The sequence below is a fragment of the Peromyscus californicus genome, unplaced genomic scaffold, assembly GCF_007827085.1.
Source record: "Peromyscus californicus insignis strain IS unplaced genomic scaffold, ASM782708v3 Scaffold_3__1_contigs__length_106647218, whole genome shotgun sequence".
NCBI classification, from domain to species: Eukaryota; Metazoa; Chordata; class Mammalia; order Rodentia; family Cricetidae; genus Peromyscus; species Peromyscus californicus.
In genome coordinates this window covers 37,244,704-37,268,116 of record NW_026294551.1, presented here as the reverse complement: position 1 = coordinate 37,268,116, position 23,413 = coordinate 37,244,704, and the positions used below count along the sequence as shown (strand labels likewise).

At 42.1% G+C, this 23,413-nt stretch overlaps 1 protein-coding gene across 7 annotated transcripts in view; it reads left to right on the top strand.

Annotated features, from left to right (window-relative positions):
* The window catches only part of Bcas3 (BCAS3 microtubule associated cell migration factor), a 506,689-nt gene that overhangs the window by 169,136 nt on the left and 314,140 nt on the right, over window positions 1-23,413 (top strand). For all 7 annotated transcript variants that reach the window (XM_052759620.1, XM_052759614.1, XM_052759617.1 and 4 more), the window contains exon 15: window positions 1,093-1,357. In XM_052759620.1, the coding sequence (XP_052615580.1) occupies window positions 1,093-1,357 (265 nt within the window). The remainder of the gene's footprint in view (window positions 1-1,092; window positions 1,358-23,413) is intronic.

Below are 23,413 nucleotides of genomic sequence, written 5' to 3'. Positions count from 1 at the left end.
AGTGTCTAAAAGAATCTTTTTTTTTTTTTTTTTTTTTTTTGAGACAGGGTTTCTCTTTGTAGTTTTGGTGCCTGTCCTGGAACTCACTCTGTAGCCCATGCTGGTATCAAACTCACAGAGATCCACCTGCCTCTGTCTCCCGAGTCCTGGGATTAAAGCGTGCGTCACTACCTCCTGGCCCAGAATTTATTTTATAAGCTGGTTATTTTATTATTTTTAAGAGTCTTGTATGTTTTTATGTGATATGTTTTATTATGCATTAACAAATGCTTAAGATGTATTCTTAGATAATAACAATCATCCCTGGGTGTTTGATTGATGTGTGTCTCTAATGTAATTTTCTGAAACAATCATGTGTTATCACCAAGTGTTAGGAACTTTTCTCATGGTTGTGATGAAATGCCTGGCAAGAAGCAGTGTCAGCAAGGGTTTGTGTGGGCTGACCGTGGAGGGCGGGTACAGCCCATGAGGGAAAGGCAAGGTAGTGGAAGTGGGATGTGGCTGGTTATAATGTGACCTCATGGGAAGCAACGATGTGAACGTGTGTGTGTGTGTGTGTGTGTGTGTGTGTGTGTGTGTGTGTGTGTGTGTAGGTGTAGGCCAGAAGTAGATGCCAGCTGTCTTCACTTCTCCCCCTTACCATTGCAGACAAGGGGGCCCACTGAGCTGAATTCACTGAATGGGTAGACCAGCTTACCTGCCCACTTCTGGGATCCCCTCAGCTCCCTCCCCGCCACTGTGGCACTTGGGTTACAGCCTTACACCACCATGCTGAACCTTAAGCTTTTGTGGCAGGCCCTTTACTCACGGAGGCATCTCCCAGCCTATTTCACATTGCTCTGTAAGTCAGTTGCAGGGGGACCACGAAGGCCTCTTCACTTGAAACTGCAGAGAATGGAACCCTCTACTCCAAGTTTTGTCAGATCCCCACATGGAGTCCTGGTGACCTGCAAATTATTTTTTAGATTTATTATCCTTTCTTACACAAATTTGTTAAGGAGGCAGTCATTTCTATTCCTATTTCCATTCTCTTCCCATCCTTAGGTAAACCTGGGTGATTTCAGCTGTTTTTGTCTCTTTCCTCCTTCCCAGGTTCAGGACATCTGTTTCAGCCATGATTGTCGCTGGGTGGTGGTCAGTACCCTCCGGGGTACTTCGCACGTTTTCCCCATCAACCCTTATGGTGGCCAGCCTTGTGTCCGCACACACATGTCACCACGAGTAGTGAATCGCATGAGCCGTTTCCAGAAAAGTGCTGGGCTGGAAGAGATTGAGCAAGAACTGACATCTAAGCAAGGCGGCCGCTGTAGTCCTGTTCCGGGCTTATCCAGCAGCCCTTCCGGCTCCCCTCTGCATGGTAAACTCACTCTCTCTCTCTGTCTCTCTCTCTGTCTCTCTCTCTCTGTCTCTCTCTCTCTCTCTGTCTCTCTGTCTCTCTGTCTCTCTCTCTGTCTCTCTCTGTCTCTCTCTCTCTCCACCTCTCCTGCTTGCTGTATGACATGAATTTTATTGGCTCGGGATCAGATGCAAGTTTTTATAGCGTGTTTGTGCTGTGATTAAGTCCTAAGCACATTTACAAAATTCGTATTTATTAAATCAATTAAAAGTGCGAACCAAAGTGATAATGGTGATCTTTTCATGGTATTTTAACTGCTTTGCATTTTCAGTATATAATTGGTATTCGGTTTGAGATTGAGTCTGTTTTCATAACATTTGGATATGTATTCCAGAAGAGCCTTTGTGTACTCGGCTGATACTGCAGTTCAGTGAGAAATATTTGTTATTATAATGGAACTGTCATGAGCTGTGTACTCATACTTCATTTTTAAGTAAAGCTCTCTGGGATTCATCCCAGTACGTTACAGCAGGACAGAAAGTCACTTTTCAATACCATCATCCTGATCAATAAATGGAGCATCACCAAAATCCTTCCCTGTCCACCTCTTTCTAATATTAAACCATTTCTGGACATCGTGGTGTTCACCTGCATTTAAAAATACATTTACTCCAGCAAAGCCCTTAAATATGTTCTGTTTGATGTTAACCAACTTGTATATAGTGGATGTGTTTTTATAAGATCTATTCATGCTGTGGGATGGTTTATTTGGTTTTGTTTTGGACACAGTCAACTTCAAACTGGCTTATTTTGAATTTGGACTTCCTACCTTAGACTCGTGCATGCTGGAATTACAGCCCATGCCCTTCTTCCTTTCTTGTTTGGAGAGTTGTTTCATGTCGATGACTGTCAGTTCAGCTGCTTTGAGGTGTTTTAGGCTCGCCTTTTTGAAAGGCTGCGTTTCAGCTGCCCACTCACTTCCTTGTGCAATCATGCTGCTATTTCGTTATTGTGCCGGACCATACTGAGTTCTAATGATGCAGTTCTAATAGTTCTTCTATTGTTTCTTGTTTCCCCCCCCCCCCCAGGAAAAAAAAAACCATTTAATCAATTTAACCATTTAGCCAAACATTCACACAGTTCTGGACTGCCCAACTTTACCTCCTAAGGCCCACTTAGCATTTTTCTAAGCTTCCCTTCCCCTATACTTAAATGTGAGGACTCCCTGGTGGACAAGACCCATCATAGAAGCCTCATCCAAAGTTGGTCCAGGAAGCCCTGATAAAGTGATTGGCAGTTCTACCTACCCAGCAGAGGACTGCATTCTCAGCTGGGGACTATTGTTTCTTGTTAAAACTGTATATTATTTTTGAGTGGAAATTCTGAGTCATTCTATAGGTGAATCTTTTATGATTTTTTTTTCATTTTTCTAAAGTTGTATGTTTGTTTCAGATAATGTCTCACAAATATAACCTGCAGTAGTCTGGGTACTCATAATCCTCCTGCCTCAGCCTCTGGAGAACTGTATTATAAGTGTTCTCCACCATACCCAGCTGATGTGATTTTCACATCATTGACTCTGGAAGGGTTGTGCCATTTCATTCCCTTCAAAAAGACTTAACATGTTGATACTTGTTTTCTGGAGGTTTTCATATTCTCCATAATAGTGACCATTTTATATTTTCAAAATTGAGGTATTTTATATGGGGGGATTATGGTTACTACAATAAAGACTCCTTACTTTTTATCCTTCTGAAGTTCATGTAAACATGAACACATGCACAGTGCTGTCAGCCATGACCCCTGTCTCTCAAACACTTCCCTCCTGCAGCAGGGAATCACTCATGCTTCAGGCTGTTCCTTACTGTTTATTCTTTCCCCCCAGACCTCCCTATCCCACTGGTTCTGTGCTCGTAGCTGGTTCAGCCACCTCACATGCAGCCCTTTTTCCTGCTGACACTCGGTGAAGTCCCTTTACTCCGTGTTCTCTCATATTGGAGGCATCGACCTCAGAGCAACGCTTGTTTCTCTTCATTCTCTCTGTGTCTTCCATGTCAAAACAAAATGGGCATTGTTGTTGGTTAGTTCTAAAAATGATGTATTTACACTTTGTGTGGGTAAACAGTCTGATGCTGGTTACAAACAATGTAAACCTTGAAGCAGGGAGGGATTCATCTTGCAAATGAATCATGTCTTGGCTGCTCTGTCTTGTTTGTCTGCGCTCTTTTTAGCAAAGTGAAGGAAACTGTTAAATAACAATTGATATAGGGTATTTCCTTTTAGCCTTTTGGAGCCAATCCAGTTTAGGTTAAGGATTCTTGTATCTTTTTTTGTAAGTTTTCCAGAGGATGTTTATTTATTTGAAGTATATTTTTTGTAAATATCTCTTTCATTTCCTATCTTGTTGAAGCCTTGGGCTTCAGAATAGAGGAGGCACTCTTATGTTGAGATCCTCGAGTATGCTCTAGCAGAAATGCACACTCACTTCCATTATGAATCTAGAAAACACACGACAGTGTCAGGAGAGGCTGCTGGTGGCAAGTGCAATGGTTCCTTATCGCATTATATGGGAAATAACATCTGGTTATATCTGAAATAGGATCATATTATATGAGGAATAAGCTTCAATTATTGTTTCTTCAGATACTGTCTGTGCTTACATCTACTTTGAAATTGCATTTGACTGTAGTGTGACTTTAATATGATTTCATGTATTGCTATGCCACCACATTAAAAAAAATAAGACTTTTACTATAGCATCATTTTCCTTAGTAAGAATGCATTTATGTATAACTAATATGCATTATTCTCAGAGTACACGGCTTTTTCTAGATTTGTAAGTAGTTTGTCATGCAGGAATAATAGTGATGGATCTCTGATAATTATTTCTTCCCTCATTCATTTCAGTTACCTCTAGCCTTTTTTGGAAAAAGATATGAAACCATTTCCTTCATTAACCACAATATGCTCTCATAACTTTCTGGTGAAAATTGTGTGCCTCACCAAGTTGTTAGTGGGTTAGGGTGGAGAATGTCAGTCCCATCTGAGCTCCATCTGACACCAAGATTTCTGCCCATTCCAAGTATCCTCCTTGTATTCCCTTTTGGGAAACTCAGTCTTGTTTTGTGTTTCTTTACCTGGAGTTGTCTTTACAGCTTTGCTGCCTGTTAACTAAACTAGCCACCTAAGACTTCTTAAGCATTGCCCTAATGTTGTTTTAGGTGTAAGTGTCATTATTGCTCTTATTTGAATATAATAATTACTTATCGACACACCAGTATCTCTTATTGACCTCAAAGTTGGGAAAATCTTTTTGTTTTCACTTGTTCTCTTGGCTCCTCGTGTACCAGTTGGTAAAATATCAAAGACATTCAACATGTTTAGAAGTGATTCCAAGAGAAACAGTGCATTTTGTTATTTTTCTAGATTAGTTTTTAAGTTAGCACAAGCAGTTGCATTATGGCATTTTTATACGTGCATAAAAAGCAATTTAGATTTAAATCATAACTTGCCAGAATGGAGAGGTTTTTATTCATGGTAACATTGCTTTTCAATTTGACACATGTAAGATGATCACTTACTCAGCCACTGTAAATTAATGGTTTTTTTTAATATGTGTGTTGAGTCAGCAAAACAGACGTTTGGTGAGCAAAGCGGAATCTGTCTGTGTTCTTGCAACTATGACAGATTGAAAGAATGACAGGGAATACAGGGAGTGGTGTGGCACACCTTTAATCCTAGTACTCTGGAGACAGAGGTGGGGTTGTAAAGTGAGACCCTGTCGCAAAAAGAATAGAAGAAATTAGGAAGTGTCTAGAAAGGATTTCCACTTTAACTCACCATCCTGTTTGTGGATGTCGCTGCGGTGATAACTGAGTAAAGACCTGATGGATATGAGGGAAAACTTAGGCAGACAAGAGCAGACAGCACAGCTCTAACCTGAGCTGAGAATACGTCTGGTGTGCTCAGGGGATAGCAGGACAACTGGTGTGGTCCAGCACAGTGTTCCCATAGAATAGTGATGTGCTCAATTAAGGCTCCTGCTCATTGCAGACTTTGACTTTGACCCAGAGTGGCACGGGGACATTGTGGTGGTTTTGAAGACAGGAGTGTTGTAAGACTGGGCTTTGGTTGCTCTGAGTGGAAATTTGTATGGAAAAGGCACAGTCTGAGGGTGGGCAAAGGTAGAAACCTAGAGAAGCAGTGAGGGAGTGTTGACAAGGGCCAGCAAGAGAGGACTGTGGAGTTTGAAGTAGGTTGTCAGTCCGGGTTTGTTAGAGCTATGTAGACTTTCTGAGTGTATATGTGTTTCTGTGTGTTCATATTTGTGTATACATGTGTTTGCGTGTCACAGAGTCTCTCCTCTAGCCCAGGCCAACCTCGAGCTCACTTTTATTAACCCCTTGTTCTCTCATTTTCATGGCAGTCTTCTGACATCAACCTCTGGATTATAGGTGTAAGCCACCACAGCCTGCTTCAACACTGTTGTTATGGTAGAACCATCTGAACTTTTTCTGCTTACATTTTATGTCCAGTAGGAAAGAATGGTTGAGTCATGGTGAGTAGCAGTGGTTTTGGTTGGAAAAGCTAGAAGAATTGGGGTTGTTATCAATTGTACATCAGCAGATTTGGGGATAAAAACAGGATTGAAAGTTTTGGATACGTTAAGTTTAGGCTCTCTCACTTTCCCACTCTTTTCCTCTCATCTATCCCTTTTTTCTTCTTTCTCTGTCTTGTCATTTATCCTGTCCTTTTTCACCTCCTCAGAGACAGGGTCTCACTATATAGCCCTGGCTAGCATGATGGGATTACATGTGTGTATCTGGAACTGGTTCAGTGTCCCATGTTCTTAGCATGGTTCATATGTGGTTCTGGAATTCCTGGGAGATGACGCGTTTGTATGGGGATAGTGATCAGAAGGCATGGTGCAGGTGGAAGCACATGCAAGAGAGGAGTTCCTGGGGAGAGTGATTATGGGTAAGAGATGTCCCCAGCAAGTGATAGGAAATAGAAAACCATATACAGGAAGTGACCTTAAAAGAGGTAAGGATTGTGTTAGGTTCACTGGGTAGTGAAGGTAGGAACTGACCATCAGAGACTGGTAAGAACACTCTGCGAAGGGATTTAGTCAGAAGAGAAAATTGGTACCATCAGATACTGATTGGGTGGGTTTTTGTTTGTTTGTTTGTTTTCTGGAAGGTGAGATAGTGGGAGGAAGTTAGGGTCAGAGGAGACTGCATTTGTTTCTCATAGATGTGGGTACTGAGGATGGGTGAAGGTCTGTGGGGCTGAGTGAGAAAGGCCAAGGAAGGATGCAGTCTCCTAGGTTCACCATTTACTAAAATTAGGAAGCAGCCTTGCCTTCAGGCCTCACCGTCTGTCTGTCCTGCTGCAGCTGGAGTTACACTCCTCTTACCTCCTGGAGTCACACAGACCTGACCTTCAGCCTCTGAACTGCACTGACTGCTCACCACTTGCCTCAGATTTAGTCTTTTTTTTTTTTTTTTTTTTGGATTCTGAGGTCAAACCCAGGGCCCCTCTGATGGTTTCATGGTCTCCATCACTAAGTTGTATGGTAGTAGAGGACCTGGGGTCAGATTCTACAGGATGGACTCTTCACATGATTCCCAGCTGTAATCTCAGGCAAACTGATTGCTCTGGCTACTGAGACCCAATTTTTTACCTATAAAACGGGGATAATAATATTCCCAACCTTGCGGGGTCACCATGAAAATCGCAGCACTGTGAATGGTACTTGGCGCATATGAAACACTCAGTAAAAATCAACTGCTGTCACTTAGAACTTGCTGTTTATTGGCAATGTGTAGGATTGATTCTTTTCTTGTTCTTTTAAAAAAATTAAGTAAATAGTTAAATGAAATAAAAATTCAAACTTGCTTTATATAGGCTTTAAATTGCTTTCAATGTGGACCTTAACTTGTAACTATTTCTGAAATGGGAGATGATAGCAATCCACAATTGAAAGTGGTTCTCTTGGTTCCTCACCTGAGTTACATAGTTTAGGGTGTGTGTGTGTGTGTGTGTGTGTGTGTGTTCCTGACAGCCTTCAGGGTTGACGCTCTCCCTTCATGTGGGTCCTGGGATTGACCTCAGGGGAGGAGGCAGACTTGGCAGCATCTATCCCACTGGCCCTATTTGCTTTTACTGTTTCTTTAATTTGAAGTAAGTTCTCCTTTTATGTTTAAGAATATAGTGGCCACCCTGTCATGAGACTTTTTTTTTTTTTTTTTGGTTTTTCGAGACAGGGTTTCTCTGTGTAGCTTTGCGCCTTTCCTGGGACTCACTTGGTAGCCCAGGCTGGCCTCGAACTCACAGAGATCCGCCTGGCTCTGCCTCCCGAGTGCTGGGATTAAAGGCGTGCGCCACCACCGCCCGGCCGAGACTTTTAAGGACTGACTGATCGCCTGCCTGTCCACCAGCCTCCTGCCTGAGCCCACCCTCTCAAATAACCCAGGCTGCCCTCACTATGTAGCTATGTGTAACTATGTGGCTCACTATGTAGCTAAAGCTAGCCTTGAATCACTGATCCCGCTTCCTGCCTCCACTGCCAAGTTCTGAGACTGCCCCATGTCCCTTAGCCCAGCGTCATTCTCTCTAACTCACTTGGTCTAGGGAAGGAATTGTGGCTGAGCTGCAGCTTCTGGCAACTGAGTTCCAGATTCTGCTCCCTCCCAATCCCAGATTGGAGGGCTTTGAAGGTGGCCTCTCATTTCAGAGCCGCCGCTGTGTTTCAGCAAAAGGCTTACAAGTCCAACAGCATCTCTTCCCTTCTAGCATCTGTGTGTGGCGTTCATGTCTTACCGCTCAGAGACTGTTTATAGCCTTCATTTGATGGCTTATTGTAATTATTTACTTTGGTTGATAGGGAGTTTTCTTGATACAGACCGCATCCCATTGTAAATACAAAGCAGCCACACAGCTCCGCCTTGCATAGCTTCACCTCCTCAGAGAGTCAGCACCAGTACATCACTGTTTACTTGTGGACTGAAGTTTCCATGAGTGTTTTAATTTTTGCCAAGAAAAATCAATCATGTGCACTGTAGTTCTGCTTTAAATTTCATGCCTCATCTGACACAGAGTATATAAATGGTACAGACACGTTATATGGGAAAGCCTCCTTAGGGTCACTTAGCACCTGGGGTTTTGCTCATTCCATGTAGTCTGTTGCCTGAGGTCGATGCAGCCTTGTTTCTAATCTGTTGTTTTAAAAACTGAATGTTTTCCTGGCTCCCGAGTCTTCCTCTGGAAATGTTGGCATAACATTATGCTCATTTTGACATTCACTATATACCAACATCACCCACATTTTAAATATTTTCACGTCATTTTCTGTCATTGTGCAGAGCAGATGAGCTTTTTATGCAAATGTTTGGAAAAGGATAATCCCACAGCCCCTTCCTGACAGCGAAATGTCTAATTTAAAAACCACATAGGAAGCAAGGTGTGCTGATTCCAGCCTCTGGTCCCATTACTCTGGCGTCTGAGGCAGGAGGATTGTCATGAATTTGGGACTAGCCTATGCTATAGTGTGAGACCCCATCTCAAAAAAAAAAATTAAAAATTAGTAATTGAAAAACTGTGCAAGAGAGCAGCTGTTCTTTATAGCTCATATTCTTTATAGCAGCTTGAGGTTCACAAAAGCATTAAGCGGGACATATAGTGCCTGGGAAGATGGCTCAATGTCTGAAGTGTTTCCTACATAAACACAGGAATCTGAGTTCACCCCCCAGCACCCACCTGTAATCCCAGCTCTTGGGAGGCAGAGACCAGAGGATCTGTGGAACATGCTGGCTGGAGTCTGGAGTCTGCAAAGCTCCAGGTTCAGTGAGAGACCCTGCCTCAAAAACTGAGGTGGAGAACAATAGAGCAATAACCAAGGGATGGAACTTTGCATCCATGTACATACAGGTGTGTGCAGAGAGACTGACATGTACTCATGCGCGCGCGCGCGCGCACACACACACACACACACACACACACACACAAGCTCATAGGCATGCATATAGGGATATGGGAAGTGCCATGTGTGAGGAAAATAAGGTAAGCCATGAGAACCCTCTGATAATACACAGCTGTTAGTTGTGCTGTCAGAGTACTGTGCTGTGTTCACTAAAATGTTTTTTAAAATAAAATTAAACTCAATTTAAGTACTATTATGTTTTTTAGATAAACTTAAAATAAATGCCACAAGGAAACATAAAATAAGTGCTAAAATTAACATAATTAGCATTTGAGGCTAATACAGTTTTTTGTTTTCCTTTTTTTAACTTATGAATACAATGCCAATTTGCATTGGCAAATCATAAAGTTTACAATTTTATCATTAAATGATTAATGAAATATGCCTCTAGAGGGCAATATTTTCTCAGCTTTTCAGTTACTGTAATCAAGGTTTGAACTTGGGTACTCCAGGAGCAGCTGCCCTGTCAGGTCTGACATGAGCCCCTCTTGGTTTTATTGTGTTTCTGTGGTTTATGCTCCACAGTATTCATAGGGAATTGAACTTAGGAAATGTGTTACTATCGCCTTTGAGGACTTACTCTCCTTGAGTACTGTGTGTAGATCTTCAGTTCCTACGTGTGAAACCTCACAGTTCTATGGAGAACCAGTTTTAGTTCTGTTATTTTCAGAAGCGGTGTCAGCGTGTCCCCAGCCCTCCCTCCGGTCCTGGAGTGTCTGAGCTTGCTTTTTGATGTCTGTTTACCGGGACTAGATCTCGTGGTTTAGGCACTCTTAGAGCTGTTAATTCCTTCTTTTCTCTTAACCTTCCCTCACTGCACCATGCCATTCCCCAGTGGCCTCTTCTTTTCAACGCCTCATATTTTTTTCTCTGCTGTTTCTTTCTGCCCTTTTCTGGAAATCCTGTGACATGAGTCTTGAACCTCTGACCTCGGGCCCCACTCTCCTGTCTGAGCTCTCTTCTTTCTCTTGTTGTTTGTGAGGGATTCCCCAGGCCACCTTCAGTGTTCTAGTACATTCTCGTCCCACAGTGTCCTTAAGAGAATTTTCTGTGAACGTTTCTTTTTCTTAGTTTATGTGTAGTCTATTGTTTATCTTTAGAGATAATTAATGCCTTCGGAGTTTTTATTTTTATTTTTTATTTTTTACTGGTGTTATCTCCATTATTTTTTTTTTTTTTTTTTGGTTTTTTCGAGACAGGGTTTTTCTGTGTAGCTTTGCGCCTTTCCTGGAACTCACTTGGTAGTCCAGGCTGGCCTCGAACTCACAGAGATCCGCCTGGCTCTGCCTCCCGAGTGCTGGGATTAAAGGCGTGCGCCACCACCGCCCGGCTATCTCCATTATTTTATTCTTCCTTTTCTTCCTTTTTAAAAATACTTACTTTTATTGCATCGATGTTTTCCCTGCATGGATGTCTGTATGAAGGTGTCCAATCCCCTGGAACTGAAGTTACAGACAGTTGTGAGCAGCCATGTGGGTGCTGGGGATTGAACTTCTGGAAGGGCAGTCAGTGCTCTTAACTACTGAGTCATCTCTCCAGCCCCTTCCTTCTTCTCTTTGTTGTTGTTTATCTTTCTTTCTCAGTCCTGACTGTACATTGTACTTAAACTGGGTAGATTTGGAAGGACTGGTGCCTGGATCTCATTGCTGTGATTAAACCAAATACTGACTTCAGTGTCTTGGAATCCTTGACTGACCACTGGGTGATAATTACTGTCTTTAGTTATATTACTAATATGCTTTTATTTTAGTGTTTAATTTTCTTGACCACTGAACCATCTTTGCAGCGCCCCTTCCCCAACTTAATGGTTATGAGCACTGTCTGATCTTGCAGAGGATCTGGGTTCAATTCCCAGTACCTACATGTGGAATCACAATTATTCCAAGAAACCTGCAGGTGGTGTGCATACATATGTGCAGGCAAACTCCCATACCTATGAAGTAAAAGTCAATATAAACAAAATTCACCATCTTCCCAATAAAGGGGTCATCCTGTCTTCCATCTGGGTACACTGAGGAGGTGAAGACTATAAACTCTGAAGTTGATTTTGATAATTGCAGGAGGTAAAAGATTTCCATCAAATGATCAGAATAATAAAAAAGGTTTGGAGAATTATTTGAATATTATTATTTGCTTTATGAAGAGGATGGGTAAGAACGAACTCTGTTCTGATTCTGTTCCTCTAGGGATATTTCTAGGAATCACGGTGATGGAAGTTTTAGTTTTTTATGTGAAAAAAATGTCAAAATGTTACATCAATAGTTCATATTTGAAGAGGCGTGATTTTTTATTTTTATTTTGTACTTATGAGAAGGAAGTTTGGAAAAACATTCTCCAGTATTTGGTTTTGATGAAAGTAGAGAGGGAAATGATAGACAGTGTGTGGTGCTATTTGTACTGAGATCCCGAGTGAGCAGATTTCAAATGATCAGATGTGTGTGGTTTTGAGGTTTGATTATCTGATCAGGAATTGGAAATCTGTTGTTGATAACTTTAGTTTACAAAACAGTTAAAAAATGAAAGATAAAAGAAAAGAGCGAGGTCACCACTGTGCCGGGGTTATATATACTGAGAAATGGAAGCTAGACTGGTCCCTGAATCCCACCAGGGTGGATGGCGCGTGAACTGGAAGGGGGTTGAGGGAAGGAAAGGGATTTCGGGTTCGTTGAAAGAGATACTTTCGTTCAAGTGTTTGTGCAGGTGAGCATTTTCAAGCCACAAGGCGACACCAGAGAGAAGTATTTCAAGTGTACAGAGGAATTCTGTGGGCATAGCTATTTGTGATGATTGCAGAAAAGTCAGCCTCTCGTGGTCAGTGTCCAGATCTGTCTCGGCTAGTGAATGATGTACAGATGTTCACTCTCATGTAGACGTGGCATGAAATGAAACGTTCATCTTGTATAAAAACCAGTAGATTTAGAAAAAGATCAGGTGTCTGAGCAGATATATGAATATGGTGTTCCTGCAGTGATCCAGGACTTCACAGTGGAGACTCCAAGGGAGAGGAGGGTCACTACCTCTCAGTTGTGCTGTGTCCAAGGCTGTCCATGGAACCACCCCGTGCCTCTTTTTTTTTTTTTTTTTTTTTTGTCACATCTGTACTTTTAATGCTCAAGGATTTTCTATATAAAGGGTTTTGATGTACAGAGGTAAATTTATCAATATAATTTTACAAAACTGGAGCCAGGTACCCAGATCTTTCTTACAATGTGCTAAATTTAATTTTTTTTTTGTTAGCAGTTTGATTTCAGGAATTGTTGATTATTTAGGGAGCAAAAATTGAGCATTAGTTTCCTGTTTTTTTTTTTTAAACTGGTGTATGTAAGCACCTGTTTCCAAGCTAGAATTGAAAATATATGTGAGTGTTAACGGGTTTATCTTCCTTTTGTCAAAAACCGCTGATGTGGCCCCTTCACACCACATGGCAGTCTTTGTGTACTGTGGAGATCTGGTGCTCTTTCCCATCTGAAGGAAATGCATCTTTGACACTTCTCATGACCTGAGTCATGATGCTGAAATAGGGCCAGAAAATATTCTTAACAGTCATGGGTAAGAAGAAGGAAGGCTTCCGTTAGTTTGGAGGAGGGTGAAGGGCCGGAGAATAGTGGGAACTAGGGGCTGTGAGGAGAAGATGGTCCAACATTTCAGTTTTCATCTTTTTTCTTTTTTTACTATTACTAACATTACTTACATTTTGTGGCCATGCTTGTTACTCAACATAACGTGCTTTGATTTTAATAGTTATTTACTGTTTTTTTTTTTCTTTTTAAAGAAAGAGTCCTGGCCGGGCGGTGGTGGCGCACGCCTTTAATCCCAGCACTCGGGAGGTAGAGGCAGGAGGATCTCTGTGAGTTCGAGGCCAGCCTGGTCTACAAAGTGAGTTCCAGGAAAGGCGCAAAGCTACACAGAGAAACCCTGTCTCGAAAAAAACCAACCAAAAAAAAAAGAAAGAGTCCTGTAGCTCAGGCTGGCCTTGAACTTTCTGTGTAGCCAAGGGGGACCTTGATTTCTTGATCCTCCTGTCTCTACCTCCTGAGTGCTAGGGTTATGCAAAACTTTTGATTTGAAATTCTTTATTTATTATTATTATTATTATTATTATTATTATTATTATTATTATTATTTTATCTCTGAGACAGTGTTTCTCTCTGTAGCTTTTGGAGCCTGTCCTGGAACTCACAGAGATCCGCCTGGCTCTGCCTCCCAAGTGCTGAGATTAAAGGCGTGCGCCACCACTGCTCAGCTTTGATTTGACTATTTAATTGTCCATCAGACTGCCCATTCTTTGATTTTTGTTTTTTAGTCTTCCATGTGTTAAGTCAATATCCTTTTTAAGAGGTTATGTGGTGGCCCATCCTGCCGTCTCTGAACTTGGGTAATTGAGAAAGGAGGATTTTCATACACTCCAGGTCATACTGGGAAAATGTTAAAACTAACCAGCTAACATGTAAAGAAAAAGAAGATAGGCTTTATCGATTGCAGCTAATTCGGTATTTCCTTCTATTACAGAGTGTGGTGTTTTTGGTTTTTCTGAATGAACTCTTGATACTTTCATGTTGTGTGTGTAGCGGTGTAAACAGTGTAGTGTTTGATAACTCTGTTTGGTCTGTCCTTATGGTGCAGACTAATGGTGAGAGAAAGATGAGGAGCAGGTGTGCAGTATTCTTGGGCTAGGCAGCTGAGGTGTTAGCTTTGGGTTGCTCGTCTTACCCGCGTGTTTGGTTGCAGGGATGGTAGGATCTGGTGATTTGATTTTGGAGTTTTTCACTAGGATCAGATGTGCTCAGCTCTGCATACTTTGTTCTGGGATTGGTCTGAGCTTGCTTCAGAGGGGTGCCGAGTGCTGTGGTGCTTTGAGGAAACGTGTAAGGAGCTTGTTCCTTCGTCTTGAGATGGGTCGTTGCTATGTCGCCCTGGCTGGCCTGGGACTGGCGGGGTAACCTTGTTTGCTTCAATTTCAAGGCAGTTCTGCCTCGGCCTCACAAGTGCTGGATTATAAATCTGAGCTACTACTTGGGGCCAGGAATTTGAATCTTAGGGTAAAAGGCTCAGAATCTTGTCTCATTGTTTTCTATTTATATGAAGAATTTGCATAGTGTATAAAGAATATTGTCAATAGTATGTAGAGGATGGATCTGCCTGTCTCACTTTTTGCATATGTATCCATATAAACATAGGTCATCTTTTGGGTTTTCAGCCTCTGTTGAATGAGTGCCGTAGTCTAATCTTAATGTTAAAAATGAGTTAGAGCCGGGCGGTGGTGGCGCACGCCTTTAATCCCAGCACTCGGGAGGCAGAGCCAGGCGGATCTCTGTGAGTTCGAGGCCAGCCTGGGCTACCAAGTGAGTTTCAGGAGAGGCGCAAAGCTACACAGAGAAACCCTGTCTTGAAAAACCAAAAAAAAAAAAAAAAAAAAAAAAAAAAAAATGAGTTAGAATTAGTAAAACATGCCCAGTATTAAAAACACTAGCTCCTAATAAATTTCTTTGCAAAATCTTGGAGTGCTCTGAGATAATAAACTGAAGTGATGAACTTCCCATAGTTTTTATTCATTGAGTTTGTAAGTTGTTTTGATTGTGTGATCATGAATAAATCATTTCCTTTTTAGGCGGTTAAAACGTTTCAATAGGATTGCTCACATTTTCTCTTTTGTGCTCTTTTCCTCTCTGTGTCCTTGCACCTTGTAACCATCCCAGCTCTTATTCACAGCTCCTTTTAGCCTTGTTTCTACCTGTGTGGTTTTTTTTGGGTTTTGCCCCACCTCATTCTAGCCCACATCCTGCCCTTTTGGAGTAAATTGTACTTACTGTGTTTGCAATCGTCGTAGTAGTGACCATTTCTTCTTAAGTTTTACTCTTACGTCGTGCCTCCGAATCCACCTGGTTTGTTTTAACTTCAAGGAAGTGTTGCATTTATACAGTACAGTAGCATGCAGTACTAAAGAGTGAGGAACACATGAGAATATGCAGAGAATCAGGAAGGAACAGCCAGAGAATTTCTTGTTGAATTGTTTACACAATTGTATAAACACGTTATATATAAATATAATAGTATACTTTTAATTTTGCTTGATCCTGGAGAGCACCAGTGGTTGTGTTCTGGGACCATTGTGTATGTAGTAGCAGAATGTCACCAATAACCTCTGTCTCCACCTTGAAAAACTTGGGTTGTTTTTCCCCAAAGTACCTGTAGTCATGACTGTGGAACCATGAAGAGTTTCCTTAGAAATAGCAACAAATGTTTCTGCTTGATTTCATAAAATTTTGCAATGTTTTGCCTTCTCTTGGCTCCACAAGAACTCATAGGCAATAACAAATACAGTGGAGTTGGTCCTTGGATATTTTGTTTCTGCTTAAGTTGGCTTAACTGTTCGATAATCTGTGTCCATGTCTCCATGTCTGTCCAGAGCTCAGTCTCTCATCTCTGCTAGGCTCCTCAGCCCCGCCCCGCCTGGTATTTGGGTCAGAAGGCACTGTTTCTCACCAGGGCGCTGTTCTTTCCTTTTCCTACTGTGAGTAGATTGCAGATTATACTGGAACATGCCTGAGAAAAGGTCACAAAGGAGGGTGAGAGTCCTGGACTGCAGCTGGGAAGCTTGTCATTCTCATATAGCAAAGGGAAAGGAGGAGGAGTGTTGGGGTTAGGGGAGGGAAGGAGGGAGCGACAGACACTCCCGTTCCGACCAAAAGCAACCCATATGCTAGAAATTCCTGTTTGCACCGGATACTTTAAAAAAATACATGTCTTTAAAGGATTTTATTTGGTTTTTATTAAATAATGTTTGCTAGTTGGTCGAGGAAGCTTTCATGTTAAATTAGACCGCAAGAAATAGCTAAGCAGTGTTTTTAGCTTGAATGTAGAGCTGAATGTAGAGCTGAAGTGATTGTTTTAGAACAAGCTACCATTGTACTCTTTGACAGAATCAAGAAGTCAACTTTTCAACTTAAAACTCTTTGGTAAAATTTGCTGTTTTCTACCCATCAAATCCGTGGCAGGATATTAAAAGCAGGCTTGAAAAGTTTGATTTTCTGTGGAATGAAAATCCACACTCACGCAGACTGCCGAGAACCCCTTACTCAGCTTTCCTTTGAAATGGGTAGACGGGAGGACTCTGTAGGACCTCTTAGAGTAGGGAGGTGTTGGAGGAGGATGGAGATCATGGAAATATTTGGGGAAAGGGCATTTCTATAGGTTAGTCTTTTGTGGAATGCCAGGAACCCACAATGAATTTAGATTTGAGGGTGTCCTTGTTATTTTAATTTCCCAATACATGCAATTGCTCACTAGTAGCAGACCTGGGACCTTGAGGGGGTGAGAGGCAGAGCCCCTGAACTCTGACAGATTCCTTTAGTGTGTGGAGATTGTTGGAAACCGACTCAAGGAGAGGGAGGAGTCAGTCTGGTTTACTAGTCATGGACTGTGTCTATGTGAGCCCTGTTAAGCAGCCTGCCTCATGCCTGATGTAAGAACTGTGTGTCCAAAGAACACAGGAAAACCCAGAATACTGAGACCTCCTAACTGTGTTGTCCCACGGGCACCACTAATTTGTTCCTGTAAATGAATCTTAACATTTATGTGCCTGTTTGTCCCCAGATCCCTAGTGACAACCAAAGAATCTCCTCCGGACACCCTGCTGTTACGTTGTCTCTTTTCTTTCTCACAGTTTTCCTTCCTAAGGAATCTTGCCCTGGCTCCCGCTCATGACTACCTGTAGCTTGTGCTTCCCAGTGGGTCGCATATCGGATGTCCTTCATATCAGATATTTACAGTATGATTCATAAAAGTAGCAAAATTACAGCTATGAAATAGCAATGAAATAATTTTGTGGTTGGAGGACATATTGTTAAAGGGTCACAGCATTAGGAAGGTCGAGAACCACTGTGTTAAACAGTAGCAACGTTTTCTGTCTCTCACTATGAAGTCCCTTGCAGGTGATTTCTGAGTTGTGACTGCTGAATGTCATTTCGTGACTTTCTTTTCTTTGCTGCACAGTGTGATAGAGTCGTAAAGAGAATCGTGGGTGGAGGAATGCTCGTTCATTCGTTCGTTCATTCATTCATTCATTCTTTTCCTCTCACTTGCATTAAAGAAGCCCATGCACACAGTGTGCTGGTAGTAGCACTAGCATTCAGCAGAATGTGAAGTGCTCAGCAGTTCCAGGGTCTTGCTTCCCTTAGAAATGTCTCGTGCTTGGCAGTTGGCCAGGTCCACATGTTCTCACATCCCTGCATCCAGAAGCTGGGAATCCAGTCCTGGCAGCTTCTGCACAGGGGTAAAGATAAACCAGAAAGGAGCCGGGCTTCCTCCACATTACCTGGGAGTTGCTGCTGATGGCTTTTCCACAAATGTCCTGGTTTGTCAAAGCCCAGTAAATCTTGGAAAGTTTATTTTCCTTGTAGCATCTGTGTTTTATAATGGGTCTTTTAATTTGTTTTTACTTTGTCTGCAGGGATTTCTTTTGTCCGGAGTTTTCAGACTCTTGGCTTTTTTTTTTCTTTCCTGTGGAAGTGAGTCCGTTAATGATGACTGGTTTGGGAATATGACTCTTTGCAAACCCGACCTGGCATACCACTCCTCCACGAAGTCACAAAGCCCACGGTTCTTCTCCTCTCTCCGTTTTCATCCTCAACTTAATCTGTTTGCCTCTGAGTTTTTGTAGTATAAAATGTTTGGGGGAAATGATATCTGGGACAATGATAAGTAAGGTTGCATTTTGAAGAATGGATGGTGCCTAGTTCGCCCAGAGTACAACATCCTGTTTTTTGCATGCAGGTGGCAGGAGCCGCGAAGGACCATGTGAGGTCATTCCCTTTCAGAGATGGATCAGCACAGAAAGTCAGAGGTCTGGCCCCGAAGCCAGCTATTCCGTTTCAGTTCACAATGTAACAGTAAAATCAATGACAGCAAACACAACTGAAAACAGACCAAACCAAAGAATCAGTTTTCTGCATAAAGAGAATTTTTTTTTTTTTAGAATTCTTACTTTTAAATGATATTCTGTTCTAAAATAGAATTTCTGCTTTAATTTATTGAGAAACCATCTTACTGCAATTTGGAACACCCCCCCCCCCCCCCCCATGAGAGGCCCATCTAGATGGATACGGGTCACCCTCTAAGGGATCAAAGCTCGGGTGGATTTGGATAAAGACCCAAAAGCCTGAAGGCTTATGCAAGTTTATCTATATAGACTAAGCCTGAAAAACTGGGCTGAGAGTCTTAGAAGAGCTCGTTTTCTCATGAGATCTTAGGACTTCCTCTGTCTGGTTGTGCCAGAAATGCTGTGAGAACATCCATTCTCAGGGCATTGGTCAATTGCAGGTCTTATGTCAGCTGGAATTCAGAAGTACAATCATGTGTGAAAGTTTTATAGATCTTAAGACTTCAGGAAGCCTCTCACTAAAGCTGCAGTTAGACAGTGTCTCTTCTGTCCATTCCACTCAGGTGATGATGAAAAGCAAGGTACAGAATGAAGCTATGTTGCTGTGACACATTCATGCAGCCATCTTCTTGGATTTCTCTATTTTTCTCGTTTCTAAACTATGCCAGAGAGTTGGCGCAACGAAAGGTCAGGGTGGATTGAATCCAAGTCCACAGACAGGAAGCATACAGCATGTTTGTGTTGAACCTCACTGTAGCACCGTGAGACATGGCTGTACAGGAAACTAGCCTTGGTTAACCTCAGATACATGTTAACATCCAGATACATGTTCCTAAAGGTACCAAGTTGAGGCTCCTTGTCCAGATTAGCAGGGTGGAAATCTGAGTCTGAGCAGGGTGGAAATCCATGGACTCCGTCACTGGCTTCTTTATCCTCCCCGCTTTTATTCGAGACAAGGTCTCATTACATAGTCATGTTGGCTTGGAACTCCTGCCTCATCCTTTCAGCTGCTCAGGTTTTGCCTTTGCTACCACATTTGGAGTAGTTTTCTCAAGTATTTGGAGATTCCTCCAAAATATTTTTCCGTACTGTTGCAGGGACCCACCCCCTCTTCTCAAAAGTAGATTTAATTATTTTGGCAAATGCTTTTTGAACTGTAGATCACTGTGTCTGCTACTGAAGTTTCTTGTTTGGACTGTCCCTCGTTTTGGCTAACCCCTGATTATCATTCATTCATCTTTCTTTTTATCCTTTGCAAACTCCTATATGTACAAAATTTATGTGATTCATCTTCCTTTTTTAAGTGGTCCTTTATAACGATCACAGTAACTCCTTCTCTTTGTCTCTGAGCTGTTTCTCAGCTGTCACTTGGGATGTGTTTTTCCCATCATCTGTTCATTTTCCTCCCTTCCTCCACCACCATGTGATGAAGACACTGAAAGTCTCCTAGACTTGCTGGTCAGGACTGAGCACGGGGTGTGACCCCAATCAGCCCCACACTGTGTTGGTAGTGTCTACTCTGCAGTCTCAGTCATTAAATCTCATCTCCGCACCTGTGACCATCGTCGACATTTCCTGTCTAGGGTTCCCTTACCTAACACTTGGCTTCTCCACCTGTGCAGTGGGCCTTTCCTGTCGAAGACTACCAGGGTCACTAACTCACCTCATCCTTGTCCATTATTTTGTTAGCATATATGTATGTTCCTTTTTTTCTAGTTTAAATTTTATTCATTCACATTTATGCACCTATGGAGGGGGCACACATAGGTTATCCAGAGGAACACAACATTCCTCCTTTGAGACAGTGTCTCTTTTGGCCTAGAACTCACCAGTTAGGTTAGAGCACTGGGCTCTAGGAATCTTACTGTCTCCCCCCCCCCCCCCCATGCTGAGATTACAAGCCCCTATCATTACACTCACTGATTTTTTTCATGGTTTCTGGGTTTGAACTGTGGTTTTCATACTTTGAAGGCAAGCTCTTTCCACACAGAGCTACCTCCCAAGTCCACGGAGATATAAAAATGTATGCATATTTGAAGGGGAGGGGGAAAGCAGAATTTTACTTAGTTTTGTTTTATTTATTATTTTATGTGTATGAATGTTTTTTCTGCATATATGTCTGTGTACCATGTGTGTACCTGGTGCCCATGGAGGCCAGGAGAAGGCATCAGGTCCTCTGACTCTAGAGTTACAGGTGTTCTGAGTCGCCTTGTGGCCATGCAAGGGCTTTGCAAGACTTCCTCTTCTTCACACCCATGCTTATGCATTGCTTCCTACTTGGTTGTTTTTGCTTAAGAAGCTGTTGGGTATTCCTTAGCTTTTGAGATTCAATCCTTGGTATTTAAATTCTCATTCCTAGCTCTGAGAGGCCGTAGGTATTTGATAGGGATTGCATCCAACTTGATTTGAGAAGCAGGGCACTTTAATGATACTGAATTTTTTAAACCACAAGCATAAGATACCTTTTTTGATTTTTTATTTCCTTTTCTCAACATTTTTTCTTTTTTCTTTGTTTGCTGCATTGGGAATTAAACCCAGCATATTGTATACCCTAGGCAAACGTCCCACTGCTGAACTGCTTCCCAGCCTGTAGCTCTCGTTTTAGAGATCTTTCTTCTCTTGAGCTAAATTTATTCCTTGATGTTTTTTCTTTCACTCCCTTTCTCCCTCCCCCCTTTTCTATCTTCATTTCTGTTTTCTGATAATGTTATGTAGTCCAGGCTTTTTTGAACTCAGTATGTAGCTAAGAAATGCTTTAAACTTTCTGATCCTCCAAGTGCTGGCATCACAGGCATGTGCACCTTGTCTGGTTTATGTGGTGACGGGGATCAAACTTAGGGCTTTGTGTAATGCTAGGCAAATACTCTACCAATTGATCTCCATCCCCTGCCCTGAGATATTTTTAACAGCTATTATAAATAGGCTTTCTAGTTAATGTGCTGATTTCTAATTCAGACATTCTACTTGGTTATTATATAAAACAGAATTACTGAGCCTTTGTGGAACACATTTACTCTTTCTTTAAGCTATGCTTGGCTCAGCTATAGCTCTGAGGGAGAGTACTTGCTTGCCTACTGGACATGTATGTGATCTCTAGGACTGCCTCCCACCAAAAAAAAAAAAAAGAGGGCAGCTATGTTTATAAACTATGTAACACAGATACTACCACTCTGCCTGCCCTGTTAACACAAACACAAACGTAAAGTCTGCATAACCTACTTTACACACTCTTGGATACTGTGTCACAGACAGAGGCTGCAGCTTAACCAGAGCCTAGGGGAGAGGCCACTATGGACACTGGGCCAGTGCTTGACCATGCAGAAGGAGGCTCCGGAGCCTCTAGTACCTTCTGTGCTGTTCTGTGCTATTCTGTGGCGGTCCTGTATCCTAGAGAGAAAGTGAAGCTGTTGAGTCATGGCCAGCTGAAGCACCCATTGAGAACATCTCAGTGAATCACATTATGTTTCTTTTCACCATTTATTTGTCTTTGTTTTATTTCCCATTCTAGAGTTCTGTGCTAGGCATGTGCTCTCCCACTAAGGCACATTCCCAGCTTAAATACCTTATCAATAGTGTTCAATGAGGTCAACATCTGCGTTGTTTGCTTGCTGAAGGGTTTGTGTTAGTGTGTACTGTTCCTTCTAGGCGTGGTAGTGTAGGACACACTTGTAAATGCAATGCTTAGAGGCCAGCTTAGGATGCAGTGTTGGGAGAGAGGGAGAAAGGCAGGCAGGCAGACTGGTTGGTTGTTGGGGATCTTAAAAGGGAAATAAGTTTATCTCCCCACTTTGATACACCTCATCCGTAGTGTTTAGAGACTCCTGCTCCTGCAATGGCATCCCTGCACACACCTTGCCTCTATTTTATCCTTCAGTCCTTGAGTCTCCTTGCTCGCCCACTCTTTATCTAACTAGGTTACCTCCCATGTGGTCTCTTTCCAAATAATTGTTCCCACATGTACTTATCTTCAGTTCTAGACAGTTAGCACTGAATCATTCTGTGTCCTGTCAGCTTTGTGGTAAAGAGGGATTCCAGCCCCCACAGCATGTTATCTTAGGCTGAGGCACTCATCAGATCCATGCTCACTAGCTGACAAATGTATGTGACATCCACAGATCCTGGACTTTATTAGCTTGTGACATATTAATGTTGGATCTTCATCTCAATACAAGCATAGTCATCTGATAATGAATTGTCAACTATTGTCTGTATTGACCTTGAGAATATAAGTCTCTCTGAGTGACTCAAGGGTTTTTTCTTTTATTCTATTCCATTCATTTTTTTCTATATTGTTCTCTGTTTTCTATATATAATATTGTCTGATTAATTGTCCAGCTAAGGCATTTTGTGTGTATGTCACTGCTGCCTATTGTATCCCAGCAGTAGGTGTGATTAGCTTCTACTGGCTTTGATGAAATTGGAACATGTTAGTATAGGGGGGGTAGAGATTGTTGTGCCCGAGTTTCTTGTTGGCCCTACCTTAACTTGACTTGTTAATTGCAGTGATAGAAACAGATAGACCTGTATCCCTGAGGAGCAGCATTTCCTTAGCTGTGTCCTGCTTTGGAAGTCACCATCTTCCTGACAGAATTTAGAAGATGCCATTCTTATCTTTCAGAGCTACATAGCAAGCTTGAGGACTGATACAGTCACCATAGGCCTCTTGGCCTAACTGCACAATACATGAATAAGGTCATGCCTAGAGAGAATTCTAATTTAGAGAATCTCTAAAACCGTAGGGGCCTCCCACAGGATGTTTGTACACTACTCCATTGACATGTCTTCACCACAGGACATGTCTGTACACTACTCCATGGACATGTCTTCACCACAGGACATGTCTGTACACTACTCCATGGACATGTCTTTACCACAGGACATGTCTGTGCACTACTCAATTGACATGTCTTCACCACAAGACATGTCTGTACACTACTCCATGGACATGTCTTCACAGTGTACTCGTTGTAGTGTGAATTCAAATCTTGGGGTTTAGAACTTTCTGCAATTCTTGCCCCAACAGCATTTTTTTGTTTTACAGTTCATTGAATCTGTAGGTGTGATCCCCTAGGTAGGGAAAATTATGAACACTTCTCATGTAGTTCAGAAGATTCGACTCAATAGCCATCAAAAGGACAAGCAGCTTCTTTTAGAAACTCTTAGAGTACAGGTGGAATAGTAAATTTTTTTTGTCAGAACAGTGGCCCAGCTAAGGATG